This window comes from Lemur catta, chromosome 11 (assembly GCF_020740605.2).
Source record: "Lemur catta isolate mLemCat1 chromosome 11, mLemCat1.pri, whole genome shotgun sequence".
NCBI lineage: Eukaryota > Metazoa > Chordata > Mammalia > Primates > Lemuridae > Lemur > Lemur catta.
The window spans coordinates 9,341,919-9,366,427 of NC_059138.1; the positions used below are offsets into that span (position 1 = coordinate 9,341,919).

Here is a 24,509-nt window from a genome sequence, read left to right on the forward strand (position 1 = left end):
AAAGTCCTGCTTCTTCACAACATAGTTTTTTAATAAGGCAATAGACACACAGTAGGCCCCTGAAAAGTAGTTGATTTGGCCTTTGGCAATTGATTTCTAATTAAATTTGTAGATTGATTTTTCTGTTTTGACTTATGAGATGAGAGATCCTTGATAAAGGAGACTATAGCCAATTCAACACACTGGAACAGGATTTTTAAAGTGGTTCTAACTTATCCAGTTCTTTGTACTTTTTCCTTTATGTGTATATGTTTTAGAAGGGATGAGGCTGACATTGTGGTTCCTCATCTTCAAAAGATTTTTTTGAAGAACAAAATCAGAATAACGTGATTTTGACACAGACTGAAATTTGTGACATCAATCCAAGTCTTTTTTCTGATTCTATTATAAAGCAATGTTGATAAAATATAATATTAAAAATAATAGAACAGCTTGAAAAAAGTGGTATATTCATAAAGGAAAGTTATTAGAATCTATTTAAATATCTGTTTGTATAACGACAAAAACTACAGTGAAAAATGTGTAGTATGAGAATGGAGCCACCTGCTGGCTCATAAAATAATACTTTGTATCCTAAAAAAATACGTTTCATGCAATTGAGAAAAATCAAAGATAACAGTAGCTGAAACAAATTTTCACACAAACATTGACACTTTACGACAGTTTTAAACCATTTTGCAGTTTATGCTTTGGGATGGTTTCCATATATTTTGAGGTAAAATATATGCATTTCTACTAGGAAACTAATATTACAAACTATTTATTGGGAAGTCATATGCTTTCCTTACTTGGCCAAATGTCATGTTTTAATATCTTCTAGGTCCTTTGATAATGAATGTGAGGGTTTTATTTCTTTTATTTTTTTTAAGGAAAACATCAAATCAGTGAAATTTTTGACAGCACTCTAGTGCTTCTGATCTAGGAAATTGAGCTTTATTCTATATAACAAATAATTATAAATATTATTATATAGTACATGAGCATTGTTTGATACTTTATAGCATTTCCACATCTTTCCTTGTCTGTAGGATTTTGGTAGTTTCTCACCTTTAGCTTTCTGTTCCTCCTCTCTGAGATCTTAATATGTTATCATCAGACCCAGGAAAACATCCTTAATTGGCCAAAGGCCTGTTAGTGCACTCCAGTTAATATTTTGTTTTGCAGATCTCCTGTTTAGAGTGTTGAAAGCTGACTTGTGAGAACTGTTGGAGCTGTTTGCACTTTTAGTGAATTTGATCTCAATCTGTGATGAGATTAGCATCACTTAAACTTGTGAGAATTCTAAGAAGCTGTGGATGGCTGTTAAACACCTCAACTAGAGTTTGTAGAAGTTCTTGGTTTAGATAGTGTGAATTTTTCAGTACTTGTAATCCCTCTCCATGCCCTAACCTTGGCTGTTCTGTGTATTTTAAGTGAGGTAAAGTAAGACGTCCCAGCCTTGCTAACGTTTCAAGTCAGTTTTCTTTTGTAGTATCCTTCTTGTGGGACTAACTGGGGATGTCATACTACATTTTTCTACCAGATATCTGAGAATTTGTTCCATTTTATGGGAGTAAAGAAATACACTTCTAGTCACGACTTTGCTGCTAATTACTACCTAGCTCTCCAGTACTCAGCAGGTCAGCTTTTATCTCTTGTTTTTATTATTCTACAAAATGTTGCAGTGGTACTAGATAAATTATTTCTTGTGTTTTGTTTAACTGTCATTTTCCCTGTGGCTTTATGTTGATTCTGTGAAGATAACTGTGAAGGTGGATAATGATCTATTAATCATCTATCGTGTTGTTTGTATTTCCCTTTTAAATTTTATTTTACTTCCATTTGTGTGAGTGATATTTCTCGTCAGCATTTAAAAGAGGAAGATAATTTTCCATTGTCACATATGCTATATTTAGCAAGAAGATGCTGCACTGTTTTACCCCTTTGACAGTATATATTTTTACAACTGCATTTGTAAAACTCAATTTTCTTCCTCAAGAATATTACTTAAAGTTTATTGAACACCTACTATGTAGCAGAATAGTGCCAGGCACTAGAAACAGTAATGAATGAAATGGATGTAATTCCTGCCCTCAGGGAACTTTCTATATGATGATTTTTGGTTTGGTGACAGTGTAATCTCTTCAGCCCTGATACCATCCCTGTATGCTCTGGCATATGCTTATATCTTCTTTTTTAGGAGTGTTAGCCTGAGATGAGGCACTTCTTTATGTCCTTGCTTGGTGATTATAGTAAATTTCAATGTTCTTTTAGGGTCAAGAAAGTATATGTCGACTATCTTGTGAAGATGACATATACATCTTTTAGAGCATAATATATTTCTGAATGATGAGGAATTAATTTTTTCATTGGTCCCTATATTGTAGGACAGTCATAAATGAATGAAGCATAGGTTGAGCTTGACACATTTAAAGAGACCTTGAAGTAAAAGAAGAACCTTTAAATCTACTGAGAATGGTTCTTAGAATAATTTAAGAGACAGTATGGGTGTTTTGTATCCTTGAAAGTTCTTTGAATGGCAACTTTATATACTAGATTATATTTAACTTTCCCTTACTCAGCTGTTTATCAGAGTCCAAGAATTGTTTTATTCCTGAATTAAGAAGTCGGCGGTCCCATCGTGCTCAGTTTTACATACCTTTGCCTCTGTATGACATTGGAGGAAAACGTGTCATTTCAAAAATATGGTTTCTTTAGCCATCCAAGTTTACTAGTGCCAACAAGCTGGCACTTTTGTGGCTTTATAAATATATTTCAGTGTTTTTCACTAGGTGAGGTATCTGTTGCAGAGAATACAAAGAACTTATAAATTCAGTTCATTATGTCCAAAAGATAATCCAAGAGACATATTTCCACAGCCACAGCTCTTCAGGCTGCTTTTTGCAAGGCGGGAAAAGGGCGCCATAAGGAATTTTATAGTACAGCTAACTTAATTTGACTTAAAATGTAAAATTTTTATCATTCATTTAATATTAATATTAGTTTCTCCATTCGTGTAAGTAAGCTTATGAGTTCTGCTTAAAGAACTTCAGAGTTTCTTAGAAAGTTTTATTTTAGGTAATTGCACTGAGAATACATTAATAACTTACTATACATATATCAAAGTCCTCCTGTTAAGCTTGAATATCATCATATCAGTGTTTTTTAAAAGACCACTATTGTAGGATGATCTGTACTTTTCTAGGATAAAATTATTGTCATAATCAGCCCATTATTGTAGCACTCTAACACCATTCCTTGAAAGACCCTGTGATGTGACATTAAAAAGGTAATGATAGTGAATCTAACGATTAGGGGAATGATACAGGCAGAAAAGAATGTGTCTGTTGATACCTTATTGTTACTTCTATAGCTCTTGATCTTGTTCATAATTCTGAAATTATTACTTATTCTTACTTTTCTTTTACTTCAAAACATAGGGATCTGAGCTTATTTCAACTCCTGATCAAGACCACACTGACTTTACCAAGTGCCTTAAAATGCTCCAAAAGAAGATAGAGGAAAAAGACCTAAAGGTAACATACACACTTATTTGGTGGTTAAGGGTCTTACTACCAAGGATGTGAAAGATCCTGTTACCATTTTTATTAATCTGCAGTGGATATTTACTTCTGTGCTGTTGTGGGGTTTTTTTATTTCTGTCAGGTTTTTTCCTGTATTTCAAATAAATCTGTCCTTAGCATTAGTGTGTACACATAAATCTGAGGTCACAGATGTAAACATCTCACAGTGACAAGGTCATAAGATAGGTTCACTGGACCGTGTGTAAAGCAATTAAAACTGGAAACTCATTCTTGGCCTAAAGTGACTACTCTTCATTGCTAGTTGATTGTTGCCGTGCAGAACTATATGTGTTTTTGTAATATGTCTATTTAAATATTGTGTGGGCAAAACAGACAAACAAATACGGCCTCAGTTTGGCCTATGGGCCATTATTGCAAACTCATATAAACAAACAAAATATCAACTTTATTTTCTTTTTAAGCCAGAGAAGATTCTATTGTTTTGCATTTGCATACTCTTTAAGGTATTCACTAATGATTTTTACCTAGCATCCAAATGTATTTAACCACATTAATTAGTTAATACACAAGTTTATATTTCACTATATTTTTGATACCTATTGAAATGGTATGCAAAGTTTTATAAGTCCGCTTAATGAAGATCTACAAAATTAAACCTGAAGCACTGAATGACAATTGACCTTTCTTTTTTTCTGGCAGGGACAATAAGTTTTATGTTGAAATGCATGATCAACTATGTATTTTTAAACCAAGAAAACTAGGGAAATAACTTGGTATATTAGAAGGGCTTTGGTAGCACAAGTAACAGAAAATATATTTCAACCTGCCCTCAAAAACCCCATGAGATAAGGCAGTCTTGAGACAAAGCTCAGTCTGAACTCATCCTGTTTCTTTGATTTATTTTGGTTCTGCTGCGTAGGCTTTGTCTTTGGACTGGTTTCCCTGATTGTCTTCAACTGCCACCTACAGAAACTTCCTACCATCATCAGACTAATTCTAAGATCTCTCCATAAAACCACTCTTGGTTTTGGCAAAGGAGGATGAGAGAATCCTGAATGTCGTAGGCTGGATCGGGCAGTGGGCTCAATCCACATGACTCATATATTCAAACCATATGGCTAATACATGTTTGGCAGGGTGGGACAGATGTCAGAGAGTGAACTCTAATAAAAATTTGCTCCCTAGCAAAAGTTTATCAAAGATCTACTGTAGCATGTATTTCCTAAGTTGAGGTAGTAAATCCTTTTTTTCCCTTTGAAGAAAAACCTTGTTAACTGTCCTAATTGGCAAGTAGCTCAGTCTGCAAACTCAGCAAAAGTAATTGAGCGAACATTTCTCATCTCTGTTGTAGTTTTGCTGAACTACATCAAATGTATTGTGCTATTTCCAGCAGGAAATTGCTGTAATTAAATATTTCTTTAATGGAAATAAAAAACAGCCAGTTGAGAGTTATCTGCTTCATCCAGATATGGCTGATTTTGAATTTCTTAGAAAAAAATTATAAATCTTCACAGCTGTGTTTCGACTTTCCCAGCACCTCTATTGAAATTATTAAAAGCTGAGAATGCAGTTATCTGAGTCTCATTTGTTGTGTCTAACTGATAGTATCTGTAATACAGTATTCAGTGATTGAGCCTTAAAACAAATGATCGTATCTCAAACTCAACAAGACTCATATCCAGAGAGAGCCTCAGACTAGACGAAGAGGGAGTGAGCTGCAAAACAAAGTGTTGGCTAATCCAGTGGAGGGTAATGAAGCAAGAGTGCCTCTTAGAGGACCCCAGCATTGGGCAAAAAGAGCAACAACCTTGCACTCTCACCTGTGCTTATCTACCTCAAAGGGATGTGGTAAGCTTCAATTGATAATTTTTATGAAATTCTAGAAAGTAACATCTTACACACATTCATATATATACACACACATTCAGGTGTACATAAATGTGCCTACATACAGCACTCCTTGCTTTTTAGTGTGTAACCAGCATTGTTCTCTTTGTTGAGTGCCTAAGTAACTACTTACACATTCAGGTTTTGGAACAAATGCTGTGCAAGCTGAGTATCAGAGAAGGAAGCAAGAAGAAAATGATTTCTGGGCGTCAGCCTGTGCTAGCAGGGATGTTTCCTAGAATCATTTTGGAGGAGCCTTCAAAAGAGGAATTCACATCTCTGTTTCTCTTTCTTCTTAGAGACCAGCAATCTTTTTTATAGTGCTGTGCAACAAGAGAAAATAGATAAACCCAGCACTTTGAAGTGACTCAGGAGATGTTAGTACGGATATAAAAAGCTTACTACCTTAGCGGCTGTGGCAACCTAATCCATCCAGGCTGGAGGAGAAGCAGACTTTTTATAGGCCCCGGGACAAGGGTTAAGTTTATCTGCTTACTAGGAGTCTCAGTTTGATGACTCACTTGCAAGATAAAATTTCTTATTAATGAAGAGAATTACAGATTTGGTTGGTGTAGGTTTCCTTTGCAGAATGCACGCTGACCTCACCCGAAAAGGAGTGTTTTATTTTGAATTACAGCATTGTGAACATGCAGAAACTGCAGATGGAGAAAGAAAAGGTTAAGAATAATACACATGTAATAGAACATCCTGAAATTGCTTAGTAGATTATAAAAGTTATCTTTCTTATTCTGTATATTTGTTAGCCAGACATATTACATGGGGTATTACCTATATCTGTAATTATCATTATCTACAATAATAGCATCTATATTTTTAGGAAATAATATGCTTATAGTTTAAGTCATGACCAAAAAACTAGAATGATGTTACTGCTCATTACAGGACTGTACGTGGCAGATCAGAGTATTTTTAGTGTTGATTAGTTAGGTAATCAAGAGAAGCTATATATATTTTTTTTTTCTTTGTGTTAGGTGATGAGCCTAGGTATCTCAGGAAGTTCTGTTTAAATCAAAAGCACAACTGGAATCCTTTAGTATTCACTTTCTACCCTTCTATTCTCTTAGTAGCTGGAAGTAGAAAATATCTTTGTGGTTCCATGACCCTCTGCTTCCCCAGTAGCATTTCTACTTAGCAGTCCATGGTCCACGTGCTATTCCACAACAGCAAATGGCAAACTAAAATGCAGATGCACAGAGTAGAAATAAGACGATACTAGTTTCTCTCCTGATCTACCATGCACCTTCTCCTCTGAAGATATATATGAATGTATATAATTCCAAATATGAACAGCGGGATCAAGATATCTTGAAACATATTGGGAAATAGGAATATCTGAATCAAATTACATCAATTACAGTTTAATTCTATTTCTTCATCCATTCCTACTAGAGATTTTAGATGCCTGTAAAATTGACCATAAAGATTCTAATTTTTTAAAGCGTGCATATAAATAAAAAGTTATTTCAGAGAGAAAATTATTATTGAACAACAATAATTTTATCCCAGATTACAGATTTACTGTGATGCTCATGGATATGGAATACATTTAGCAAAATAACAAGTAGCATTGCTTATAACTTGAAGGTAAACCTGAGGCTGATGAGATGGTCAGCTATTTTGTGTACCATATATTAGCTGAAGCAAACTTACTACATTACAAGAAATAAACTTTAAGTAATTAATGTCACTGCAGTAACATGTTTAACATTCTCATTTGGCATTATAAAATGGTCCAGTGCATATCTAGAAACCAGAGTGTTAATGACAAAAGTGCAAAATTTGCAATCAAAATGCTCTCTATTCTCCCAGAAGGTGGAAAGGGGATAATTAACATAAACTATTTATATGGCACCAGATTGCTAAACCTAAGGATTGCACTACAACAAGCCTGCTAGCCACTTATTATAACTGGTCAGTAAAAAATAAAGAGAGTTTTATACCACTAAACTTTGGCAAAATAATGCACCAAAAATACTGCAAATTGCTGATTCTAATTTATGCAGACATGGAAACCAAGAGTGTCATGTATCACTTTAGACAAGAATATGCAACTAAGACTTATTTTATGGCTGAAGCTAAGCAAGAAATATTGTTGGTTGAAAAAAATCATGATAATGCAAGGTAGGATAGTTGCTATTAAAAAAATGGTCACAAGTGCAGAAATACTAATCTTCTGGGACCAAAGCATCTTTTTACCAAGGTCAATCTGTTTCCAAAGAGATTTGTGAAATTATCTGTCTTTTACCAACTTGGTGGTGGTGGGACTGACTGAAGAAAGAGGACAAAGATTCTGGGTCCTCATTACCCAGTTTCCTCAGAAAGGGGAAAAGTGACTGTTCACTCTTCTTCCAGACAGTCAACTTTAGTTAGGGCATCCAACATGTAAGAGAATTTTTAACCAGAGTAGAAAATACTTGGTACTTTTTGAGTAGGATTCCAAGAATACATTTTTTAATTTTTTCATTTGAATACCACGGAATAATTTAGCTTCTGTGGGCAACAGTTTTATAATACAAATTATAATATCCTTCTAAAGTCTATTTCCCAATAGCTGATTGTTTCTAAATATGATATAAATCATATTTTTATTTTTCACTTTACACTAAATACCTACTGTGTTGAAGATGCTATACTAGGTACTATGAGCATCCCAAACCACATATAATGTATCTTTCCATTTTACACAACCCCTATAATTCAAAAGGGAATACCTTTGAATTCCATATCCCTAGAAATATCATCATATCTTGACACTGTGAGAGGTTTAGACCATAATTACCTCCAGTAGGTTTTACAATATCCATGCTATTTATAATTTTACTCTTAAATGTTTTCCTTACTCCTCCTCTTAAAGGATTTAATTTTCAGCAGAGATTAGTTGAATAAAATCATGTAAAAAAATTCAAGAGGGTGTGTTTTATTTATTCTATTCAACTCTCCTTATTACTTTCTTCCTGATATAGAGAAATGTAAATGGATGTACATATATTCTTGCTATCCCTCGGTATATTTACATGGGGAGGAAAAATAGCACATTTCTACATTTTTATAGATGTAGTACTGTGTTTTCTGTTTATTTGGAAAAATCTTCCATATCCAGGGATCTCATTGATTTGGCTTGAGAACCCACAGTCCAGTTAATCAAGGGGATATTAGTACTGAAGACAGTTTTGTGAGGAAAGACAGCACTATTATTATAACCAGGCTTGAAATGTCTAGCTAAAAGATTCAAAACCTTGCCCAGGGTAAATCAAAAAAGCATTTCATTATTCTGGGAGTGAACTCAGTCATTGTCCTATACACTCTCATGACCAGAGTACCTGAAATTAAAGTACTTTCAGGGATTCTTCAAGGCAGCCTGAGGGTAAGCAAAGAAAAACACATCGATGTCTAAACAGAGTGTGCGGTAAGAGTTCTAAGGAAGGAGAAATGGTCACAGCAGTCATCAGAGTTAGGTCATTTGGGGTCAATATATGGAGAATCTGTGATCTCTAGATAAGGAATTTGAATTTTGGCCTATAGGTAATGGTAACCCATTAAAGAATTTTGAACAGAAAATCATAAGATAATGTAGGAAAATAATGTCATGGTTGTATGCAAGCTGAATCGAAGGATGGAAATTCTAATGACAGTAATAAAAGCACCAATTACGTTGTTCTTTGAAGAATAACACTTTAGTCATTTTCTCCATCACGAATTGAGAAAGGAATAGGGTGTTAGAAATTAGCCTTACAGTATATACTTGGTGATGACTGATTTTCTTTTGTGCCAAAATTGAAGCCTCAAAACTGTAACTGTTCAGCTAACAAACATCTGTTACAGTAATACATGTGCCAGCCTCTCTGCTAAGTATTACAGATTGAGAAATGCATCTGAACGAGACCCAGTTTTTGGCTCTAAGAATTTACTGTCTTTTGGGTGGATGCCCTTATAATCAGATCTCCCTGGTACATTGTCAACAGTGCTACAGTGGAAGTCTGATAGGATGGGTGAGAAGCCCACTGGAAATAGACCTTTTCCAGTAGAGTGTTCAAAGACTCTCTCCTAGTGTAGGTGGTGACTCGACTGAGTCTTGAAGATATAATGGGGGCTAAGCAGAATAAGGGAAGGGTTTATTTTGAGTATTCAAAGTTAAAGGTAAAACTTTTAGGTCCAGGATGTCAAAGAGTAGACAATACTGAGAGAAAGGAGTAATCACACATACATACTTTGTTAATAGAATATTTATATTTGTTTTCTTAACAAGCTAGAAGAAAAAAATCGGTAGGGACACCCACCCCCCACCACCCTGCCACCCACCCACAACTTTATTGGGATTGGTCAGTCTTTCCTGGCTGCTTCCACGGCTGACTCCCATCCAGTGTGTCGGGGACCTCTGCCAGCAAGACTTTCTTCTTTTAGTTTCACAAGGACTTTGGAGTCCCCTCGGCTGAGATGTCCAGTGGCATCAGTGCTAGAGGGTTAATGAAGCTGCCTGGGCTTTTATGCTAAAACTTTTACCAGGGCATTATGGTTTGTAGCAGACAGGTATCTTAGCATAGATCCTTATCATTATTTTTCAAATGCAAACAAGCTTATATATATTTTCACTTTTCAGGTATAAACATGTCCCTCCTCTTCCTTTTTTTTTTTTTTTTTCCTAAAATAACATGTTTGGAAAAAAGTTTTATATAAATATATTCTGTGGACTGAAGGTTTGTATTCCCCGTTTCAAGTCTCCAAATTCATATGTTGAAATTCTAACCCTCTAACATGGTGTTATTAGGAAGAGGGGCCTTTGGAAGGTCGTGGGGATGGATCCCTCATGAATGGGATTAGCCCTTATAAAAAGAAAAAGAGTTTGCTTCCTCTCTCTCTGTGTGGCTGACTCCTTCAACCTCTTTTGGGTCTTTGCTGCTGCTCTATTAATTTTTCAATGTAGCCTACTCTAGCTATCTGATCTAAAGTTGAAGCATCCTCCCAGCCAGCATTTTTGACCTCCCTTTCTCCACTCTTTATTCTATTTTTGTCAAATTTATATTATCCTCCATGTGAATATCAACTCCATGAAGGCAGGGATTTTCATCTTCTTTACTGATATATTGTAAGTGTTAGAATATTTCCTAGCATATGGTAAATGATCAATAGTTGAGTTTTTATTATTTGTCATTCCCTTGTAAATGAAGCTTATAAATTAATCAAATGTCTATCTGAGGTAATAAATGTGACACATTAACCTTTTTCAAAAACTGCTAACTCCTGAAATCCTTGCCAGGTAAGGAAATACTATTTTATAGGAGTTAGATATTAACTCAGCCTAATAATTAGCTTTTTTGCCTCTCTAGTTATTTATTCAGTTCTTCCTAAGTTTTTATATGCTCGGGGAAGCTCAGTAAATACCTGTTGTCTGCTCTTGTTGTAAACGCTGTGCTAGTGGCTGTGATTCATAAGCCTCCTCCAGAAGGACAGGGAGACAAGTGTGTCAGTAGTTATAACAAAGTCTGACTGGGTGATGTTACAAATAAATGCACACAGGGATTTGGCTTCACAGAGAAAAGGCACTCTTGCAGTCTACAAATGGTCTATTTTAGATTGAACATCCTGTCCCAGTGGCATTATTGTCTTAAAAGACATAAATCTAGCTTTGTAAAACCTATGTAAAAATGCAGGGGTAGTATATGTCCTCTTTCTTGTATTGTGAGTATCAGCTGTCCTAGTCACAGCTAGAACTAGAGAGCTGCAAAAATACATTTAATACTCCCCCACCCCACCTGCAGCTTGCATTGATTCTCTAATGTTTTTAATCACTCTTGCTAAATACTTCCTGTAGGGAAAATGAGTAGTGATGAGAAGTAATCTTGCTGCTACTTTCTTCTGAAAAATCCAGTGATTGATTTACAGGTATTGCTTATTCACTTCATGAATGATGTCCCATTGTAGAAGAACAGGATTAGATTTCAGTCTTAAAGGTTATGGGATCCCTGAAGGTTTAGAGTCTAGCAATGAAAAATTGAGAACCTAAAAAAGGGATTCCAGAATCTGCATAGTGAATAAACGTTTGTCAGGCCTTGCTTCTGATGTGAATTTAGGATTATGTGGACAGGAATATGGTATGGGCTTTTTACTCATGCCTTAAAACTTTTTCTATATTTCATATACTTCTTTTGTTCTCCTTAGGTCATGTATAATTTCTGGGCCTTTCCCAAATGGTCTGGAGTGTCCTTCTTAATAAATACCTCCTAAACATGAATGGAAGCCATTTTCCTAACTTGATATCCCAAACAGAAGCCATCTCTTTGACAAGTCTAAGTCTGATTGCTTATATTAATAAATTACCTCTTTCCTCTGAAGATTGACAGACATACCTGGCTTTGCCCATGTATTCAGAGTAATACATGCCTTCTAGGATGCATGGTCTTTTTGGGCCCCAAATCTAATAATTCTTGAAGTTCTGGAAGGATCGCCAAGGAGAGGAGTAGGTCCTCTAGGTGTGTGGTTTTCCTGTCTTAAAACATTTTAGTTTTGACATGAAGTATTTTATCCAAAGTAAAAATTCCCATTCTCACTACACTAAGCCAAGGTCAGAAACAGGAAATTCATTTCAAACTTCTTGGTTCTTCTCTGTAATTTACTTTTAGTGTTTTTATGGAACCCCATTCTGATTTATATATTCTCACAGAATACCAATGAATCTATTTCTTCCTTAGACCAGTGAGTCTTTTCTTTCAACGTCTTCATTTATTCATTCATCAAACTCTTGAGCATTTGATTTGCAAGGCACTATGCAAAATACCAGGGTATAACCATTGAACAAGAGAAACACACCCTTTGGTTCTTATAGCACTTATTATGCCTCTAGGAATTAAATAGGTTCTGTCAGTGCTTGGTTAACAGGTTGTTTTTCTAAAATTATGCCATCTTCATGGACTATATATTATCTAAGCTTTTTTTTATTGAAGGTAACTATTTTAAAAACTAAACACTCCCTATTTTTGAACAATTTCTATTTTATAACAGATAGAATGAATGTTACTGTGAGTTTTTATTGTAGGTAAGATTTTCTTATAATATTTTAATTAAGCTTTTCCATCCTTCTTCTGTGATCAATATATTGGCTCTGACTATGCTGATAATTATAAATCAGAGAAGACTTCCACATAAAAAGAACACATAAATGGAGTTTTAAAGGAAGATCTGGCTAGTTTTCTAGGTGAATAGGCAGAAAACACTTAGAATATGTACTCAAAAGAGTTGGTCTTGACACCTGGCCCTCCTCCTTCCCAGCTATGTGACGCTGAACAAGCAACTTAACGTCTTTATGTGAAGAACAGTAATGATTCGTGTTCTTTATTGCTCGTCAAATAAACTATAGTATTGAAAGCTTTATTTAGGTGTTTGATGCTATTTAATCATTTAAAATTCTTTAAATATGTGACTCCCAGTTTTACCTGCCTTGCTTAGGTTGATGTGATCGTGACACTAGGAGGCCTCGCTGGGCGTTTTGACCAGATTATGGCATCGGTGAATACCCTGTTCCAAGCGACTCACATCACTCCTTTGCCAATTATAATACTCCAAGAGGAATCTCTCATCTACCTGCTCCAACCAGTAAGTGAAAAGTAAATATAACGTGAGCACTTTACTTCTCAAACCCTCTAACCTTTGAGCAGACTCGGAGAAAACACTCTCCCTGCTTGTGTGTTTGACCGGTGAATGAGGCTGACCTTGTTTGCTTGCTTAGGTGTACTGTAGTTTTCTGCCCCAGGTCACTAACCAGCAAGCATGTGGAAGAGAAGCCTGGAAGTCTTCATTTTATTGTGCCCAGGAAAAAAGAGAAAACCTTGTAACTTCTAATTAAATTGACTAAGAATTAAGTTGAGCACTTTTGCATTTTGAGCAGCTGAATGTGAATGACACTTGAGAGAAACCGCAACAGGGGAAACAAAAGGCTTGCAAATATTTCTGATGAAAATCTTGTATATTTTGAGTGTTGTCATTATTATAATTGGAAACTGGATTTGAGTTTGTTAAGCACTTTAAAAAATCTTTAGCTTTGACTATTCATAAGTTGTCTGATTATTAATTTCACTGCCTCAGAATAAATTTCTAATGATAATGTCATTTATTTCCAATGACAAATACTAAAGAAATTTTCTATCAGTGTAGTCCATTGAACAAAATGCTTAATAAATAAATTTTATAAGATTGGTGGATTTCAGTTTAAAAAATAATTATTTGGTAACATTTTTTTGAGATAGTAGACAATTCTTTTATTTTTTGCCTCTCATTGTAGTGTGCTACTACTTATAATTTTGCTTTTACTCTGTCTGATATCCACTAACTGTAGCATGTCATTACTAAAAATTATTGTTTGGTTAATATAGCACATTTAATGCATGCTCAACATTGTTTAGCCAGTTTTGCATTTTTTTTTCTGGCTCTTTGCATTTTCTAGCCTTGTTGATTCCCCTTATAGAAGGGGAGCAGAATTCAGATTTCAAACTCTATTTATTTGGTCATCAAAGAGCTATGGAGTGCCTGCTACCTATCTGTTACACTGCTCTCCAGTTCGTGTCCAATGAAGGAGACATCTATAAAAATGTAATCATAATGCAATGTTAAAAGATTAGTAGCTAAAGATGATGAAAGAATAAATAATCTGGGTGTTACAAGGAAAGTGTCTGCAGAGGCACTCACATGCTATTCACTCAATTAATTCAGCAACTATTTACTGAGTACCTGCTATATGGCAGACTCTTTTCTATGGATACAGCAGTCGAAGGAAAAAAAAGAGAGAGAGACAAAAACACTTGCTTTCATGGAATATATCTCCCGTTGTGCTTACATTTCAACAAAATCTTCAAGGATAAGCAGATGTTTGTTATGGGAGATGATGGGAAAATCATTCAAGCCAGGAAGAGCCAGTAAAGAAACATGGAGGTGCAGGATGTATCATAGAATGTGCAGGGAGTTCTGTGCAGCTAAAGTACGGTATATAGTATAGAAAAATGTTGGAAGACAAGAACTTCCCAAGACCTATGGCAAAAAAGTTTACACTCCATGGTGTGGAATTTAAGGCTCTTCACAATCACTATTACAATTAGTTTTCTAATCTTAAAAGATTTCAGTTAGTGGTGTGGCATGCATAGATATGCTTCTTAGATTTCTTGCTTGTTAAATAACAATTTCTGAAGTCTTAAAACTTTCTACCATTGTGAAGCATTAAGCTTTGTTATATTGAATCAATGGTATGTTAACTAAAGCAGTTATCACTTTGTCTCTGTGTAGATACTCTGGTTAATAGATTATTAAAGATGTAGTACAGTAATTTTGTAAAAGTATAATTGGAAGATTATCTAATAGAAAAAGCCATATCTAAAAAATGACTTCTGCTCTTAAGATCTTTTCATTGTTTTTGGTATTCTGCATCTTCACTGTAATTGGTATAATTGTGAACTTTGCAAAATGCATTCAGCTTGGGATTCACTGGATTTCCTCCACCTATACATTACTGTCTGTCATCAGTTCTGGAAAACTTTCAATCATTATGATTTCAAATATTGCCCTAATCACTTTGTCCCTTCTTGTGCACCTCCAATTAAATATATATAAGATCCACTATTTGTATCATATGTATCTCAATACTTTTCTTTCATATTTTCTATGTCTTAATCGCCCTGGGCTGCATTCTGAAGAGCTTTATCATTTCTTTGCTCTACTTCACTCTCCTACTTCAGCTGTGCCTGTTCTGCCATTGCACCCACCCACTGTATTTTTAATTCCTGCCACGATGCTTCTTTCTTGTATGTTTGCCCTTTACTCACATTTCCAAGACTCTTTCTTAAAACATAATTATCAAACTTATTTTATATTCTAGAATAATTCTGGTATAAGTCAACTATCTCTTATGTTCACTTTTCCTTTTCTATTTCATAACCTCAATTTCTTCTCTGTTTTATGAGTTTTGGCCATGACCTCACATTTCTGAGAATGTTGCCTGTAGGAATTATTTGAGAAGTGGGTTAAAAAGTAAGCCCAAGGAGAACTTGCATTTGCTTTTGCCAGGCTCCTAGCCCAGTTCTGTGGGGGCATTAACAACTTGGAACATTTTGTTTGAGACTTTTTTGGACCATGTTGGCAGTATCGATTATGAATGTGTAATAATACCGCTGGGAATTGAACACCTACTTACAAATGCTCACGGGAGATTTTTTTCCCCCCTTCTCAGTTATGGAGTGCCAAGGTTTGTTTGGGCAGTTTTCCTGGCAGTCCAAGAGGAGTGTTATTTGTATCCATCTTGATATTTGGGGTCTCTGCTTTGTATGGTACCGTCTCCCTTTAGATTTCCACCTTGGGCTGGCCTTGGGCTTTGTCTCCTGATGACCTTCAACACCAGGAGGCCTTAGAACTGAAGCCCAAGTTCATCTGATTTGGTGAACACCCTTAAGGTGAAAGTTAGCTTTGGTCTTCTTTTTATGTCAAAGCTTAGTTTTTGGCTTTTGAGCAGTATTTTTTTAAATTTTTTAACAGATGTTTGATACATTTTAAAAGATTATCTTAATTTTCTTCTAGAATTTTTATTGTCTTCACTTTGTCAGGGTAATAATCTACCATACTGCCTCTGCAAGTTGGGTCCTGCCCTGTCTATGTAGCAGTAATAATTAACCTCAAATCTGAGCGGCTTACCTGAGGTTAAGTTTATTAAGTTTTTTTCTCGTTAATGGGAAATCTGGTTTGTGTAGCGCCCTCCATTTGGTATCTTAGCCAACTGGAACACATTGCTGCAGCAGGGGGAAGATTGCTAGGAAGGGGCTCTGCATGTCTGTGAAGGCCAGGCCTGGGCTTGGCCTGTGTCACCCGATGGTGAGAATGCAAGTTACGCTACCCCAGTCCAGCTGCAAGGCAGTCTGGGAAACGAAGCCCGTGGGCCCAGGAAGAGGAAACACTTACACAGAGCACTGTCGCTCTGAAACTGCCAGAAACTGGAGTCTTCAAAAAATTCTAGAATCATGACCCTACATAATTTATAGGAATATAACCTGCAATGTGTTAAGTTTTAGCTGTTTAATCCAAGCATAATAATCATGTTAAACGTATCTGTATAGCTTACATCCCCAAACACAATGCCCTGTGAATTCTATTGTAATTTTGATTTTGTGTCATGGAAACAGCTAGAAAATTACCTTATCCTAAAGAAGTAATTATTACATAGTGTGGGGCAGAAAGTTCACATGACGTCACACCCCGTCCCTCAGAGGAATGACGATGACGGGGCACAGGCTTCCACCTGTGGGGTTAACAGTGCAGCCTTTCTCCTCTTTGCCTGTGTATTCTAAGGACATCTTTTCTCTAGAGACACAGCCTCGTGTCATTTTTTTCACTTTAAGTAAGAGAATAGCAAGACAATAATATAAATGCAAGAGTCAAAATGAGTATGTTTGGGAGTTTAAGGTCTGAGTGGATCTCCATAGTTTTAAAGAGTTTTAATTGTACACTTAAAATATGATTAATACTAAATACTACAATAAATTATTGCACAGAAGCATTCTACATGCTAGAAATGAGACTTGCACTGTTGGGACTGAACTGGCTTTGTCAGGTGTTTTTCCATGTAACTGCGTGTTGTGTGTCACCTGTGCACTAGAGTGCGCATATGCATTAGGCACACTGCATTTCCTCTTTCATGGGGTTAATGGACTAAGGTGCAAATGATAAGCTCTTGAAACAGGTCACAGCCCATAGGCTGGTAATTACCCGTAAGTAATGTATAACTGAGGGCTGACTGGTGTGTGCATGTGTGTGTATAAATATACATATATATTTTTTTCTTCATGATATAATTTTCAAATACAATATGCTCACCTAAGTTAAATAACAATGACTTTTTGAATTTTTCTAAACTATAAAAAAACTGCATGTACCACGAATTTTTATCATATAAGCAAAATTAAATGATTTTACCATTAAGCTTTGCTAACGTCCCTTAAAAGTGGGAAAATTCAATATAAATGTTAATCATTATAAGTGTTAGTTTGAGAACAGCATCTTCTAGAATTTGTTTTACAATTATAGAAATTATAATTTCTGAAATTAAATAATGTCTGAAATTAAAGATAATAGGAAAAATAAGACATATTATGGGAACTATTGGGCTGATAAACTTTTTAATGTCATAACTTGGTAAGAGAACTACTGTTGTATCTGCTATACTAATGTTAATTGGCCAGGATAGTCCCAGACCCTGGAACTAAAATGTGCTTCTCTTGATCTTTTTTAAAAAGCCTATCCTTAGATCATCTTAGTATTTCTGTGATGTTCTGTGTTTCTTTTAGAATAGTCTACATGTGAGGTCCTCATGAGACTAGGTTGTATAAAAAAGTAATCATCTTCCATTCATTAGAATTATTTTAGTCATTTGGGACTGACCTATATGTCTAGTAGCAATTCACTTCAAGTGTTTAGTTTGTTCTAATCTAAAATCTACATTCTCTTCTCAATCCCCTTTCTGTGATTTACTTTTGTTAATTATAAATTGGATTTTAAAACAAGGATACATTAAATTGGAACTAATTGATCAATACTATATGCACATATGGAAATAACATTTATCAGAAATCAAGCAGGTGGGAAGAGGGAGGAGAGGATGGGTAAATTCACACCTAACCGGTATACTGCACATTATCTGGGGGATGGGCACATTTATAACTTTGACTCACACGGTAGAAAAGCGATTTATGTAACTAAAATGTTTATACCCCTGTAATATTCTGAAATAAGAAAATAAATAAAATAAAACAAAGATACAATGATGTAGTTCCAGTTCTATATGAATATGGAAAGATATTTGGAATGTTTTAGCAGGTTGAATTTTTAGCGTATAACGTTTTTTATGTTGTGTTTTGGTATATTTCACTTACCATAGGCCAAAATATCATTATGAGTGAAAAAACCACAGTAAGTGTCATTTACTTTGAAGGAACGTTCAATCTGCTATTTTAAAATAGAAAATTCAAAATAGCGTACGTAATAGCTCCTCTCTTAAAAGTAAAGCATCCCTGTTTTACTTCCAAAAATGTATTCTTAATAAGACATCATCACCTTTTAGGAGCAGGGGATGTTATGAAACAGAGGAGAGGCATTCTGGACATGAAGCGTGGCTGACGCCAATGGCCGGTGGGCATCTTCCTGCTGAAGAGGGTCAGGTGCTCAGAGCCGTGTTCATCGTGCTGCCCGCGTGCACTGTGGGCGGCTCCGGGTTGCACATACACACTTTCTCATTTTCTGGTCCTGTGCTTCTCGGGAGTACAGAAACATTAGCTTCTGTACACTGAGCATAAATTATCTTTTATCTCCCAGTTTTATGGCAGTTTGTTATACAAGTTAATAGGATTTATGACCAAGAAATGAGATGTCCAAGAGTTAATAAGGCATGCCTTTTACATTATCCTAAGCTTTGCTCAGTGATTCCTGTTCAAGATTCCAGCATCTGATGTGGGAAAATGGAGGCACAGAGCAGACTTCTGCCAGTTGAACAAACTTCTAAATATGTTGTAAATATTTCTTCCTCATTATTTTAGCCACATTTTACTGCTGCTTGTTTTTTTTTTTTTCCTCTCACAAGCTCAATCGTTTGCTGTTTAAAGTCCAGATTTTTTTTACATTATACATTTGTAATGCTGGCAATGAATATGATAAAATACATTGATAATCTGATCGAAAGAAGCTGAATATTCATGATGTGAATTTGGCATGCATGACGTTTCTGCCGAGCACTGAGGGCTTGGGTCAGTCTGCCCTTGTACACACATGTCCGGCACAGCCTCAGCGGTGACAACATCAGGGAAGTGAGTCCCAGAGCGATTTGGAGTCAGGGCACAAGGAGTTCTCAAAATTCTAGATAGCACTGACATCTCTTCCCAATTTGTTACCTTACTCTAATTTTTTGGGGGAATAAGATTATTTTATTCTTCCCCTGTATCTTCGCATATAATTTTTGTTGTTGCTTGGCCTTTTACAATTTCTAGTAGAAACTATATAGTATCTTAGAACTATTAAATATTAGTGTAGATAGTGTAAAGCCTTAAAAATTATTTGATAGTTGAGCAGTTGCAGAGGCATGTATGTGACCTTCCCAAGGTTACATGCTATATTTCTTTGAAAGAAAACTGATGTGAAAATGAAGTAAATCTCATGATAGTCTCAAAAAAGACTGCTAGACATTTCTTACCTAGAAATGGCCTGCTACACTGAGCCCTCCCCACCTTCCTCTTCTCAAAGGCAAATTGCTAATACTCACCTCCGCTTGCTTCTCTGGGAAAGTTCTGCCACTCAGTGCTTGATGCCCGGCCTGAATACGCTTTACCTTCAAATTGTGTTCTTGCCTTGCTTACCCCTTTCCCTTGGCTTTTCTGCTCTGCTGTGCCCGTACAGCAGATTCTTCTGCACATGGAAAGGGGAGAGACACACGTCTTCCCTAAGCAGGCTCTTCTTTTCCCTCTCTTCAAACCAAGCCCAGCTTTCTAGGGAAAATTTCTCGACACTCATTCTCTCCTTCTCTTCTTCCCACTTTCCTTCTGTGTTCTTTTCTCATCCTCTACATGGCATTTTAGAAAATAACACAAAAACCTATCCTGTTGTTGTATTAGTCTGATACATGTTAGCTGGGAAACCTTATATTTTCATATGTAATAACACAATAACGTTTTAGAGCTTTACGACTCTCACTTTTCTAACTGACCTAATGACTCCTTAAGTCTCCATAGAAATTTTTCCTCTGTATTTTCATCTATGTTTATTTAAACTAATTTTTTTAAACCATACACTCATAAAGTATTTATTTTATAGACGTTGTTTTCTGGTTTGTTGATTTATAGCATAGGATACTTCAACAATGAACATTCTTTAAATGCCTATTATGTGATAAACACTATGCTAGGCACTGAGTGCAGAAATGAGACCACTACCTTTATTCTACTATTCGCAGTTTAGTGGAAAAGACAGAAGAATAAATACTAAAACTCAGAAATGTATTGTAAGAAAACGCTGGGTTATGAGGTTGGCAGGGAAAAAGCATCTGACCCAGGTAGGACACAGGGTTGGTGGTGCCCAATCCTGATACCTGCCAGCTCACCCACACAGCACACAGGTGCTTTGACCTTAAATAAATCTTTCATTAAGGGAGATTTATAGAAAGAAGTACTTTCCAACCTTTTTGTAATCCATATTTTCTTTCCCAAAAAGAAAAAGAATCTCCTGGTCCACCCCTAGTTCCACACTTCCTCTGAACCTTTCCCCTCATCTTCTCCTGGAGCACCCCTGGCCTGGGGCTGGGTGTGGACCTCTGAGCCAGACCTTTATATGTCCGTTTCTGGTCTAGGGAAAACTGGCCTTCTCTTATTTTCCAAAATGACATACCTACTCTTTTCTCTGCATATTTAAACTCACTGTTCTCTGCTAAATATATTTTTGTCTAAGTTATTCTCTTCCGCCAAAGCCCTACTCAAATTTTCTGTCTCCTATACAGCATTTCCAAACAAACCCCTCTAAATTTCCTTCATCTGCATCATTTGTCTTAGTCTATTACACTTAGTCTATTTGCCTTAGTCTATTTGGGCTGCTATAACAAAATACTGTAAAATGGGTCTTATAAACAACAGAAATTTATTTCTCGTAATTATGGAGACTGGGAAGATCAAGGTGCCAGCAGATGCAGTGTCTGGTGGGGGCCCGTCTCCTGGTTTATAGGTGGCTCCTTCTTGCTGTGTTCTCATGTGTTGGAAAGGGCAGCTGAGCTCCCTGGGGCCTCTTCAGGACCTAATTACCTCCAGAGGTCCCACCTCTTAATGCTATCACATCGGTGATAAGGTTTCGATATAAGAATTTTGGAGGTGGAAGGGAAAGACCAAAACCTTAAAAATTTTTTTTTTCTCCTGTGGACCTCAAATAATCTAACCCTAAACCAAAATTTATTAAGTTATGACTTTTCTCATATTGTCAACCTTGAAAAACATAATTTCATATTTTTGATAAAAGTTGAAATAACAATAATCCCAGTTTACCTAATGCTAGCCAAATCCAAATAAATAGGAAGTTCTGGATAATCTAAAATGTATTATTCCCTTTATCAAAAGTGTTCATTGTTGCCTCCTCTTGTAAGATGCAGGCTGCCTCGGCACCCCAGGTTGGGAGTTAAGGGCTACCACTTGCTCCTCTTATTTCCCACTTAGCATTTGCTCTTTTCCTGGTTTATTGGAAGCTCCTTTGGGGTAGTGATTGTTTCTTTCGGTGGCTGGTAGGGTGTTACTGCTGAGCAAATATGTGAGGATGAGGGTGGTAGTGGTGAGAGACTTCAAAGTAGCCTGGATACAATGTTCCCTCCCACCTTCCACCCACCCACATGGCATACAGGTTCTTTGACCTCAAAGAAGTCTTTCACTACGGGAGATACATAGAAAAGTTCCCCTCAGCAAAAAGCTGTCGTGACCCCTCAATGATTACAAAGCAGTAAGGGAGGAAATAGCAAATTCAATCTTTGTGGAAACTGTTTAAAAACTTATTTGAACACTGGCCTTTCATTTTCAACCATGAATGACAGAGAATCGGTTTTGGAGACTGGATGCAATCCATAAGGGTGCTGTGTGCGGGTAAAACAACAGAAAAGGTGGCATCAGCATTTGTCTGAGCTCTGTCACCATAATTTATCATAATCCAATTCTAGGTAAAGTAATGGAATATGGAATACGAGATGTCATCTTTTCCTTTATGCCCCCTCCCACAGTCCTCTGTGGCAAGGACACAGGTACACTGTGTCATGTATACTTAGTTCAATTGAGCATTGCTTCAGCATCTTCCTTTGATAGAAAACAAAAGGTTGCCAATGCAGTATCAATGAACTGTGAAGTGATTTGAGTGTTACCAGCAGGGAAATGAAATGAGCCTCTGGGAAGAAGATTGGCACAAGTGAAAGTTTCTATGTAAAGAACTCCACACAGCTCCAGCTGGGTTGTACTGCCTTTTAGCCAATTAATATTTGTCCCCTGAATTTGGGAGCATTTTGATCTTATTTGTTCCAAAAGTGATCAAAGCTAAAAGTGAAGAAAAAGTGGAAAATTTATTCAAATAAAGTTAACCTAGGAGGGGTGGCTTTTGAGGGTATTTATTCAAGCTATACATTCACCCTGGATATTTTGAAGATCTTCCAGGGAATGGTATAAGATGTCTCCCTCCCCCAATACATACATATAGTACTTGTAACATACAAGTACACACACACATGCACATGCACACTCAGGCTTACTCCAAGAATCTCAGTCTTCTAACAATTTTACTAAAAGAAAAGGAAAGTAAGTATTCAATATCTCAGGCCTATTAAGGAAGATATTTTTTTAAAACACCATGTCTTTTAAAAGCTTCACTTAATCCTACATAACTTTGTCATTATCTGAATTATGATATTTGACTTACATGTATACAGAATAGTATAACAATAAATTTTTTAAAAATGCTTCAGAATTAGGAAGCAAGTTAGCAGGATATAACCTGAGGTGACAGACACCAGGAGAGAGAAACTTACTTTGCCATAGAAGGGGATCAAAGATGTCCCCAATGCCATATTGTCTTCTGAAGCAGATTCAGAAACTGCTTATATAACACTAAGTAAATAGGATAGTCTAAATGTTGAAGATATACTGAATATTAATAATATACTACTTAACTCTCAACTGCCATGCATGATTTATAAAATAGCCTCTGTATCTGAAAACTAGAAAATTAGGGAAAAAGATACTAGTTTTAGTATTATATAGCACTTTTAGAGTTTATGAACTACCTTGATCATCATCTCACTTATTTCTCCCAGAAACCCTTTTAAGTACACAGACTAGGTACATTGTTTCTGTTTCTGAGATGAGGAAACTATTGTGAATGCATTTGAATAAATGTCCTCAAATCCCACCCCTCCTAACTTTCCTCTTTCTGAGATGAGGGAACTATTGTGAATTCCATTAACAATCTAGGAATTTTCAGAATCCTAGTTCTATGCCCTTTACTTTATAGCTATATATAAGAATCGTACTCTCTAACTTTTATTGGGTACATATGGAGGACTCCAAAAAGATTAAGAAAAATAACCAGTTTTAAGTATCTTCTGTGTAGTCAGAGTGGTTCACTTAAGAGTATCCATTGAAATCATCTGTATAGCTTTTTTCTCCACAAATTTTTTATTATGAAAATTATCATACATAGAGAATTTGAAAGAATAATGCAATGAACAATATATTCCAACCATTTTAAATTTCTTAACATTTTATCATGTATGGTCTATCTAATATCTATATATAGAAGTATTTTCTTTTAGAACCATTTGAAAGTAAGTTGCAGATATCACATTACGTTATCCTAAATACTTCAACATGGGGAATGGTATTTAGAAATGAAGGTCTCTTATTTCTACTGTGCTGGCATTGCTTTTAGACTTTCAGTGAATGGAGCTAAGGAAAAAAAAAGGTGTATATGTGTGAGTATGTCTATGTGTTTTTTATGTGTGTGTACATATATAAATCAGTTTTAATACGAAGTTTTAAAATGTTTTGTATTTTCTATTTATACTTCTTTAAAATATTCTGGTTTAAACTAACATACTTGTTTTATACTATAATATGGAGTAACTAGTATCAAAATTATAATACCCATATTACTATTCACAGTAAAGACTACTGACTGAAATTTAAGATTTCTTTGCAGGTATTTCTGTAATTAAACTATATCCAAGGCAGAGTAATATGTCTAAAATTTGTCACTTGAAATATTAGATTTTGTTCTGTCTGTGGCTATAGTATCAATTTAATGTGCCACTAGATTCATTTTGTACAATTTATTTGAAGAGGCTTTATTTTTTAATTATTTTAAAGTTATTACATAGTTCAAAAGGCAAAGGTTGATAAAACTGTATCCTCAGGATATGTCTTTCTTTCATTCCTATTCTCACCACCACCATCCCCTTTCAGAAGCTTCCAAATTCTTGCAAAAAATATAAACAAAAACAAAACAAATATGTATATATCGTGGACGGCGTGGCTCACACCTGTAATCCTAGCACTA

The 24,509-nt window shown here is 35.7% G+C and overlaps 1 protein-coding gene across 5 annotated transcripts in view; it reads left to right on the plus strand.

Moving 5' to 3' along the window:
* Positions 1-24,509, plus strand: part of TPK1 (thiamin pyrophosphokinase 1) — a 323,125-nt gene that overhangs the window by 181,594 nt on the left and 117,022 nt on the right. For all 5 annotated transcript variants that reach the window (XM_045564370.1, XM_045564369.1, XM_045564368.1 and 2 more), the window contains 2 exons: positions 3,420-3,515; positions 12,873-13,019. In XM_045564370.1, the coding sequence (XP_045420326.1) occupies positions 3,420-3,515; positions 12,873-13,019 (243 nt within the window). The remainder of the gene's footprint in view (positions 1-3,419; positions 3,516-12,872; positions 13,020-24,509) is intronic.